This window comes from Salvia hispanica, chromosome 4, assembly GCF_023119035.1.
Source record: "Salvia hispanica cultivar TCC Black 2014 chromosome 4, UniMelb_Shisp_WGS_1.0, whole genome shotgun sequence".
NCBI lineage: Eukaryota > Viridiplantae > Streptophyta > Magnoliopsida > Lamiales > Lamiaceae > Salvia > Salvia hispanica.
In genome coordinates this window covers 250,496-261,120 of record NC_062968.1, presented here as the reverse complement: position 1 = coordinate 261,120, position 10,625 = coordinate 250,496, and the positions used below count along the sequence as shown (strand labels likewise).

At 39.5% G+C, this 10,625-nt stretch overlaps 2 protein-coding genes across 3 annotated transcripts; both read right to left on the bottom strand.

Annotated features, from left to right (window-relative positions):
* Positions 1-766: 766 nt before the first annotated feature.
* LOC125223242 (probable serine/threonine-protein kinase At1g01540) lies at positions 767-3,529 on the bottom strand. Its single transcript, XM_048126293.1, has 7 exons — positions 2,852-3,529; positions 2,234-2,338; positions 2,008-2,130; positions 1,757-1,927; positions 1,538-1,667; positions 1,244-1,453; positions 767-1,021 (listed from the first exon to the last, which is right to left on the bottom strand). The coding sequence occupies exons 1-7, from the start codon at positions 3,508-3,510 to the stop codon at positions 875-877; spliced, it is 1,545 nt and encodes a 514-aa protein (XP_047982250.1). The 5' UTR covers positions 3,511-3,529; the 3' UTR covers positions 767-874.
* Positions 3,530-5,317: 1,788 nt separating this feature from the next.
* Positions 5,318-9,838, bottom strand: LOC125223314 (probable E3 ubiquitin-protein ligase RHG1A). 2 transcript variants are annotated; one of them, XM_048126397.1, is made up of 7 exons: positions 9,695-9,838; positions 9,522-9,565; positions 6,715-8,397; positions 6,290-6,343; positions 6,091-6,189; positions 5,868-6,008; positions 5,318-5,735 (listed from the first exon to the last, which is right to left on the bottom strand). In XM_048126397.1, the coding sequence occupies exons 3-7, from the start codon at positions 8,308-8,310 to the stop codon at positions 5,604-5,606; spliced, it is 2,022 nt and encodes a 673-aa protein (XP_047982354.1). In that variant the 5' UTR covers positions 8,311-8,397; positions 9,522-9,565; positions 9,695-9,838; the 3' UTR covers positions 5,318-5,603. The 2 variants fall into 2 exon arrangements, with proteins under 2 accessions (XP_047982354.1, XP_047982355.1); XM_048126398.1 differs by having other exon boundaries at positions 6,290-6,340.
* Between the last annotated feature and the right edge of the window lie 787 nt (positions 9,839-10,625).

Here is a 10,625-nt window from a genome sequence, read left to right as displayed (position 1 = left end):
GATTTATTTAGAATATTGAAAAGGTCATAACTTTCTCGATTACTCGTGATAATTGACCACTCCAGGAGAGGCTTTGAAACCTTATTCCATGGGTAACGAGTTGGGCATTCTCGAAATTGAATTATCTCTCTGTCGTTTTTCGAGAAACGGCCAAAGGCCCCTTTGGATTTATTTAGAATATTAAAAAGGCCATAACTTTCTCGTTACTCGTGATAATTGACCACTACAGGAGTCTTTGGAAACCTTATTCCATGGGTAACAGTTGGGCATTCTCGAAATTGGATTATCTCACCGTCGTTTTTCGAAAAAACGGCCAAAGACAGCTAGCCTTTGGATTTATTTTGAATATTAAAAAGGCCATAACTTTCTCGTTACTCGTGATAATTGACCACTACAAGAGTCTTTGGAAACCTTATTTCATGGGTAACAGGTTGGGCATTCTCGAAATTGGATTATCTCACCGTCGTTTTTCAAAAAAACGGCCAAAAACAGCTACCTTTGGATTTATTTAGAATATTAAAAAGGTAGTAACTTTCTCATATTTTGAGTAATTATTACTGTATTATACTTAAATTTTTAGTTTTTTGGTTCTATAAAAACCAATGTTAACCGAACCAAAAATTCAATTTTTGATGCGAAAATTTAATATTTTGATGTGGTGTACTTTAATTATTCGTATTTAGGGTATTTTGCTCACTCGTGATTAAGTCTCTGTTTTTCTTTTCCTACTTTTGTGCTCCCTAAAAGAGTTTGAAATAGACTTCACTGAGAAAACTGGATCCATTTTATTACAATAAATATAGTAAACAACAACGCAAAGCCGTGGAGAAGGAACATGATGAAGGGTATTTACATAAGACTACTGACTACAGTACTAATCTTCATTGTTTCTCAATGAAAACCTGTCTGTTTGGATACTGCTCTCGTATCCGCTGCTATCGCCCGCTTCTCCCACGTGCTTCTCCATCTCCCTCCCACCACGATGATGTGATCGTACGTGCTCCCTTCCGCCCCTTCGATCCTGTAAAACGGGTAGCTTTATACGTATCAAAACGAGGCACCAACACCCACAATGTGATATCTACCCAACTGAACAACATTCACGAGACTCAATTTTATATAATCCTTGTGTATTGTTAACCGTTGCCAAAGAAGAATCACATGTTCACATAGTGGCATGTGCAGTTAGGCATATGTAGCCATTAGCACGAAGATAAGGTTTAAACGATGTTTTGAAACTTACATCTCGGAAAGGGAAATCTTCGGCCTCGAGCATATGCACCACATGCCCCATCTTCGGCCTCTTTTGAGCGTTCGGGTCCACACAGCGTAAAGCTACCAAAAGGACCCGCTTCAGTGCTCTCGAAGAAGGCCTTTCGGGCAACTTAGGATCCAAAACCCCCTCAGCGTTCCGACTGGAAACCATTGTCTTGAGCCAGTCAACAAGGTTCACCTGAGAATCCGACCCATTAGAACACGAGAGCAGCCAAAAAACAGTTATTTGAAATCAAGTAAAACTCTTTGTATGTATAGGAACCTCTCCCGGGGGACGACTATAATCCACCGGATTCCTCCCCGTGATCATTTCCATTATTAGAATGCCAAAGCTGTACACGTCACTCCTCTCGTTCAGCATGCCAGTGCTTGCATATTCAGGGGCGACGTAGCTAGAAAAGAACGAGTGCAAAAAGCTATTCATTCATGTGATTTTGTTAAGGCTAATAGTAACAGCAAATCAACAGAAATGACTCCTCACCCGAATGTGCCCATAACTCGAGTCGTGATGTAACTCCTTTCCGAGCCTATCAGCTTCGCTAGACCAAAGTCGGACACTTTAGCGTTCCATTGTTTGTCCAGTAAAATGTTGCTCGATTTGATATCACGATGAACGACCTTAGGCTCGAGGCCCTCGTGCAGATATGTCAACCTGTAAATCACTCAACTTCTTAGTTCCAAAATCGAACCAAAATAGATTATGAAGTTTCTGAAATAGCAATCCACACCTACCCCTTAGCAGTTCCAAGTATAATATGGATTCGAATATCCCATGTAAGGGGGCTTATAGGCCCGACATCTCCATGAAGCCACTGCTCCAAATTCCCATTATCAACGTACTCGTACACGAGCATCCTGAAAGAAAGTTTCACACACCATGTGTGAAATTCCTATCATAGCAACTTCCGACACAAGTTCTTTAACAAAGAACACCATGTTCGAGTTGGGAGTACCGTACCTATGAGCTCCCTCAGCACAATAGCCAAGCAACCTCACCAAATTCTTGTGGCGTACACGCCCTATAGCTTCGACTTCGACCTTGAACTCTCTCTCTGCTTGACCCCTGAAACCACCACTCAAAACTATCACATAATTGTTGTTCTCTTTGATGGGAAACGGTGGAAAAATATGTAACTTTCACCATTTTCCGACTCTTTTCACTTATTCTGTCCTGGAAAAACGCAAGACGGCACGAAGACAACCAAGCTTATACACTAAAGAATAACAACCCCTTCACGAGGAGAAAAAGATCACAAATTGTCACTCCCATCTTTTCTTATTCCTCAATTTCTTTACTAAATTTGCATTCAAAGAGAGTACAAACCTAAATTGGCAACATTCAAGACTTACAATAACTCAATTCATTCCATATATGAATCATTCAATTACCATCTTTTAAACAAAGACAAAAATCAATGTGGACTAACAAATGAAGTCATGCAAATTCAACTCATAAACAACAAAGTCCAAGATTTCGAAGTGGTTACAAATACACAACAACTCAATTCATCCAATCAAAGCATCAACTATACAATCAACAATAAAGTAGTGAAAATAGTTAGAAGAAGAATCTGACCTATTATTGAGCAGATTCTTGACAGCTATCTTAGTATCATCCTTGAGCACACCATGATACACAATTCCATAGCCTCCTTCACCAACAACATTCTCATCACAAAATCCATTAGTAGACTCCTCCAGCTCCCTCAGAGTGTACCACTGGCCCCACCCCAGATGGGAAACCTCCGCCGCCGCCGCCTCGCCGCTCCCCTGACCCGACCCGGAACGAAGACCCGGGTAAGCAATCACGTTTCCCTTCACAATCTCAATGTGGGCCTCTTTCGGGTCGGGCTCCGGATGCAACTCTTTATCCGGGTCGACCCGGATTTCTTGAATTTCTCTTGAAACAGTTGGGATGACGGAGCTTTTGGCGGCGGGGGTGGTTAAAAATGGAGTCTTTCTGCTTCTTTTCTTGGTGGAGAGGTAGAGGGAGAGGAGGAGGAGGAAGACGACGATGGCGGCGCCGACGAAGAATCCGAGAACGACCCATAAATGCAGGCCGAAGATTGAGGTGCGTTTCCAGAGCTGGTCTGTGAGAAAGGAGGAAGAGTCGGCGTTAGGCATTGGTGTGAGTTTGGGTGGAAAGGTTTGACATTGGTATGTGGGTATGTGTAAAGATAGAATTTTTAGAGAGAGATAGTGAAGAATGATGATGAATTGTGTGACACATAGCATAAACCATTGAATACAGCTGCTGTACACGTACGAGATGTTTTGTCCCAATCGAATTTGAGTGATGATTAATGGACTCTATTAATGAAGGCTATTGTCGTTTGTCAGCTGTTGGGAATTCAGCTGAGGATTGTTTGTGGATTCTTGATGATTCTCATTTCACTAAATTACTTGGCCGACGCCAAAAAATTGTTTGGATGGATGCCACGTGTTGTTCTGAATTGAGTTTAGAGTAACAACAATAGCGGATAGCGCGCGACAAGCGACCGGCGAGCCGCTCGTCAGTAGCGCTCGTCCACTATTGCAACCGGCGAGCGCTAAAAGGACAAGCCAGACGGACGAGAGGTTGTCCGTCCGTCTGCTCGTTGGCTCGTTGCACTTCATTTCATTTGCACAACTGATGAGCGACTGGCCAAAAGGACGACTGGGGAGTGGGAGGGGGGGCGCGTGTGTCGAAGCTTTGAGATGATTTTTTCTCTTCGTGAACTATGTATTTTTTTTTATTTAATTATGCATGTTTTTTTAAAAAAATTTGTATAAAATGGTTACATTTTCACTGTATTTTTATCGAAATTTTAATTATGTATTTATGAATTTGTTTGTTGGGAGTCCTAGTGTTTGTCCACTATTATGCACTAAGATATTCTAGTGATGTGGCAGTGCAGTGGGATATCCTAGTGACATAGCAGGAAGTGTTTTGGGGATATCCTAGTACTTGTCTGGCGAGATATCCGCCCTATCGTGGATGCTCTTAGAAGTTTAAGATAAATATATTTTTTTTTTCATTGCAATAATTTGAGGTCGTGCATAACGACCAAAATATCAAAAATTCGAATTTAATCTTAGCCAACACTAGTCTTTAAACCTTAGTATTATCATGCTACATACAATTAATATTACCAAATTACAAATATATAATCTTAACCAAAACTAGTCTTTAATAATAAATAAGTATAAATTGGAAGACTTGGTGGAGAAAACCTTGGCATTTCGGTAGTCAAAGCGTGGTTCAATTGATGTAATTGTTTACTAATTGGAGCTTAAAAGTAAACGTGCATTCATAATTGACTACTAAGTAGTGGATTTGTGTCAGAAATGATTGTGTTGAACCCAATAATTTTGTCCACTCAAATTGTCAATCTTAGGAAAATTAAACTTTATCATCTACACTTTTGGGCACATGCATTTTTAAATAGTACTCCCTCCGTTCCCTCATAGTTGAGGCGGAACTTTTTGGCACAGAGTTTAAGAAATGAATGTTGAGTGTGTTAAATAAATAAATAAAAAAGTAAGAAAGAGAAAAAGGTAGAGAGAATAAAGTAAAAAGTGAATAAAGTAGAGAGAATAAAGTTGGAAATGACTCAACTATGAGGGAACTTCCCGAAATGGAAAAATGACTCAACTATGAAGGAACGGAGGGAGTACTAGTAATATTATATATTTTATAAATAATAATAAAATTATAATTCAAATTGATTTCTTTAAATTCGAATGAAATCCGAATTCAAGTTATCTTTAATATACTTGACTTTTCACTTTTTTGGGGATATTTTTGAAATTTAAGATTTTATTCAAAGTATTTCATACCGATTCAAACTTATATTCTGTCTTAAAATTTGGATTTTTAGTAGGCTTGAATTAGATAAAAATCTAATCTAAAATACGACTGGTATCCCTATAAATAGCATAGCCCACCAATAATCTCTTTTTGTTAAGATATAGCTATACTATTGACAAACAGAAGACCATAAAAGGATAAGCTAAAACAAATTAAATTGGTACTGTAAACAAACTATAAAAGCACATCAAATGATCAAATAAAAAACAGTTATTTTCCATAACCTAATGTTAATTCAACTTTCATTTAAAAATAAAATAAATGTATTATTGATCCTCCACATAAGGAGGGCACAATAAATTCCTTTCTTTCTTTCCTTTTTTTTTTGTTCCTTGAATTTCTGTGGATGGAGTCATGCGTAAAGGCATAACAAGAAGCAAATCAACAAGGTTTTTAGCCTTCAAATGACTCGAGATAAATGACTTGTGTTGAAGAGCAGCTACGGAGAGATGGGACGGGACGGGACGGGACGGGATCTTCATGTAGACAACGCTGCCCTCTTGCATATGGGGCATAAGTTCTTGTGCGTGAGCCATTGTTTCACACAGTCTCTGTGAAAATCATGCCCACATTCCAACGTGCCAAGATCTTCCCCGTCGTTGTACTCCTCCTGCATCAGATAATGCAGACGACGTCAGGAGCGGACGCAGAAAAAACACTTCGATGGGGCTGAATTTTCTAAATATTCAGTTTCAGATTTCGTAGAAGATTATTTCAAGTGGAAGGAAAAAAAAGTTAGTACCCGACAGATACTGCACGGCTCTGTCTCAGCTTGATCTGCCCGTCTATCACCATATTTGCGTTGCTTCAAACGAGCCATTATGGTTTCTTCGTTCAATCCCATGGATACATCTCCAATGCGCTCCCCCAAGGCCAGAAGCTCCTGGAATTTGAAACAAAATTTGTGATTTTGACGAGAAAGAATGTTTTGAGCAAGGTGTAAAAATGGGTGTGGCGCGCCTCACCTCATAGGACATATTGTCGACATCTAGTCTCATGTCCCGGTGACGATCATGTACATCACCCATCCCGAAGAAGACTGACTGATCAAGAATCATCATATCCTAGCAAATGACACGAAAGATATGAAGTTTGGAATCTCAACTGCATTTTCTCAAATCTTGACTGCAATCTAGAAACAAACAAAGTTGAGGATAAACTAACCTCGAGTCTCAAGCCCTCTCCCCTTCGCATGAGATCTATGACGTGACGAATCTGCTAAAAACGAGATACGAGTATAAGTTACTAACAGCAGTTTTCAAGATGATATTTCCAATACTTCTCTTGTCAAAACAGTTTTAAAATTGAGATTTGACAAGAAAATTGGCATCTCTTTCATGAAATCTAATACATGTGCTGTGCAACTTTTCGATAAGTTTCTAGTAGATTTTGACATGTTAAATAGTCCCACACGAAACTCCCGCATCATTAAATGCATCATTTACTTGTAGCGTAGACATAATAATCAAGTTTGTAGCACAACTACATGCATCGTGGAGTAAAACAAAAAGCATCATGGTGGCGTGGATTCAAGCACGATTATTCACATAATAGAAATGAAAATGCAGATATTTAACACATCAATGTACCTCGGTCATCACGCTGCCTCTCCCTTCACCAGCGGCAGCCATGCTCCAAAGTGAATGAGGTAACGCGGAAGCACTATCCAGATGTCTCTCCAACAATGCTGACCTTGTGTTTGATGAACGAGGACCGCGACTGCTAGATCCGGATGGAAGCTCTGTTTCTTGTGATGTACCGGGTGCTGTGCTGCTCTGACCTCCACCTGGTTCGGTACCTGCTGCAGATAATAGAGATCTTCGAACAATTTCTGATAATCTACGAGGATATTGTGGATGATGACTCCTATGGGACCAAGAAGATGAAGGTAAAGATGAATTAACCCCTGCAGTGGGACCTGCCCGAGAAGCAGATGCCCCGCTGGATAAGTTCCAGTTTGGAGGTTGTTGAGACGAACCCCCTGTCTCACTTGGTGGAATAAACATCGGATGATCCGACCAGCTTCTGGGAATATTTCCCAAAAAAGGTTCTTCGTAAAGAATAGGATCCCTCTCCCTCTCGAGAGAAATAGCAGCAGTAGATGAATTGCTAGTTCTTGAGCTAGAGGCTCCACTCCATCTAGAATGATGATTTCGACGAACAGAAGGAATATGCGGAAGAATTGGCTGAACATGATGAGTTCCATTCTCCACAGGAGGGTTTGGGTTCAGACGATTTCGAAGAAGTACCCTTGATGAATGCCGAGAAGAGGAAGACGCATGCGCTTCTCTTGGTGATGGGATATGACCCTGTTGATGGGTGTTACTGAAACGCAAGCGTAAGTTTCTGCGAGAACTCCCAGCAGTTTCTCTACCATTTGAAGACAAAGGATTTGAGGAAACAGCTTCGCCGACTCCAAGCCGAATCCTTGAGTTTCCGTGCTCTGACAAATTGCTGAGGACCGGGCTGTTTGCCGGTGGAGTTGACATAACAACAGTACTAGCAGCAATCGGGGGAGGGGCTGACATTACAGCACGACGTTGACTTCTTTCAGCATGTCCAGAACAATTTGAACTTCCCGCTCCAGAAGACTGTCCAGCTTGTACATCAATGGCCTTTCTCTTGCGTCGACCATCCAAAGAACGATACCCGGAAGACATACCAAGAGCATCGGAGGAGCTGCCAGTAGAAGGCCTTTTCTCGCTCGATGATCCAACAGATATATGTCTATTGGGACGCTCAATTATCTGATGCCCGTCACCTACAGGTCCAGCAAGCTGCAGAGGAGACGAAACGTTTGATGCCTGATTGCCTTGTCCATCAACTACAACATTGTCCAATTGAGGAATATTAGATGATTCAAGCTGACATTCTTCCAAGTCGAGAGCAGCTCGAGAGGGAACACTCCATCTGTGCTCTCTTTTTCTCTTGTTGCGATCAAATGGACATTGTGCTGCACCAGAACTAGTTTCACCTAAACTCCACTGACTGTGCCCTATATGATGTGGATGCTGAGTATCAGTCTCACTTGGCGGGATTTTGTACTCTGGTAGCCGAGCATCTGCAGAAGTCTGCATATTATTCCAGGGCATTCGGGAATCTATGTTGGCATCACTTGACGCAGACCCATGATCATAAGTTAGATCTTCGGGCAATGTACTGATAGAATTCCGTTGCCCTTGCATTAGGCCTCCAAATGAGTTTATCCCAATACTCAAAAGAGAAGAAATGTATGGAAGACTGATTATCTAGAACTTTCGTTCTCAGAGAATCTGAAAGAAAAAACAGAAGGCGAATACCATGTAAGTACTTGAAAAACTTATAGAAGAAGACCGTGCCTAGTAGTATAGCAAAACGAAAGAACGAAAAACAAAAACAAATAAACAGGAACGAATCAAGAAAGGTTAACTGAACTTCGAAAAACCTTGTTCAATTTAAATAGCCGTACAGGGATTAATATCTTATAGGTTATCTGTTTAATGCTAGGTTCTTTTTATTTCAAATGGCTGGCATTGCTCACATCATGTTTACAAGAAGCTCAATTTATGATGAGTTATAACAGGTATCATAACAGGTGGAAGTTTTCCCAATCGACCAATGCCACAAGGCCACACAGTTTTCTTAGTTTTATGTCACTGATATCATAATCTCAATTGTTCAGAGGATCTTAGTTCAAACACGCACCATTATCATATTCTGAGAAATGTGAAACCAGAGGCATCAACCCGTATTGCCATCAAACATCATAAGCAAATAGCAAAGGAAGATAAACGAAACAATCAAGCAATATGCTAGATAGCACTGGAGTCAACAAGATCAAGAACTCAAGATTCTAACTAATGCACCAAGATATGAAACGAAAGCTTCAAAAGCATCGCGAACTGAACACTAATGTAAAAGCAAAGAAGTGAGGTAGAAACATGACCAACCAAACAGAAACATTGAGCTAAAGTTATCCAAAATAGAGGAAACAAAACACACAAATGCTCAAAGAAGAAAACAGCCTTATAAAATTTCATCATTCAATAACCAAACAGCAATTGAAGTTTTAGCTTTATGGTGAATCTCTAGGGAGAAAGCAAGAAACAGTATTTGTTAGGCAAATGAATAGGAAGATGGTACAAAACACTGTTGAGATTAATTAAAACCTCATGTTCTAAAACAAATTATTTCCTCAATCAAGCAGGTATACATCAAACCATTCAATTTTTCTTGATGAAACAAACAGAAAAAGAAAATATGCTAAACCCATCCAAAATTTTGACAAAACAACCAAATAAAGGGTGAATTGCATAAACCAAGAAAGATAAACAGCACCAAAAAACTCAATTTTTAAACAAAAAAAACTAGTTCACATAGCATCAATCAACGATCAAAGGAAGATGACAAATTTTACCAGCCAAAGAGAAGCAGATGAGGCGGTAGATCTACAGCCGATACCTGAACAAATCCAGAAACAACAATTAAAACAATGTTCTTCAAAATTAACAATCTTTAAATTAATTAGATGATCAAAAAAATCCCCTCTCCTCATAGAAAACATAAATAGATGACAGATTGAACACAAACCTCAACTCAGACAACAATAGATATTCAAGAAATAAAAATGGAGGATTCTTAAATGGGATTATTGATAGAGAGAGGGAGGGAGGAGGGGTGGGGAATGAAACTGGTGGGTGGTGTGAAAATATAAGAGATTGGTGGAGGGATTAATGAGGGCAGTAATTTTTAATCTTTAATTTACTCATAACACCCCACCAATAATAAGCCCACATCCAAAATTCATAGGTATAAATTGAGCAATAATACAAAGATGGAAACTTTTTCAATTTTTATGAATGCCCATGTAACAAAAAGTCAGTCAATGAGCCATGAGGTGATTTTCTCTCCCACGTAGTAGTTTCCAGTGATGGGATGAAAACGAAATTAGATTAAAGATAACAAGATTGGGTTGAAAATGAGATTAGATTAAGATAATAAGATTGGGGCAAGAGAAAAGAATAATAAAAAGGGAGAAAGATAGATAATGAAGATTGCAATTTTATGGTGTCAACTGCCTTGTTTGTACACAAAGTAGGTGCTCACGGTTTCAAAACTGCCGGTCTAGATTGAAACCATCAATTCCAATTTGATGAATTATGAACCGCAATCACAATTAGATCGTTAAATATTTTGGCGGTTTCAATTTTTAAACGAACTACTTGTGAATGATAGGGCCAACAAAAAATAGCTAAATGCTTGACTTGGAAACGAAAATAGGTTCTATCGAACAATGTTGAGAAACAGATCCAATCAAATTGATTATTGTGTCGAGGTTTGTTAGACTAGTATCTGTGTGCTCTATCCTGTTATGCATATCACCAAGACCATGCAATTAATATCTTAATTCAATCAGATAATATTGTAATCATCCTCAATAACGAGACATGCATCATGCATGCCACGTTCCGCTGAGAGAGGTCTTGGCCAATGTTGAAAAAGGAATCCAACGAATCGATCA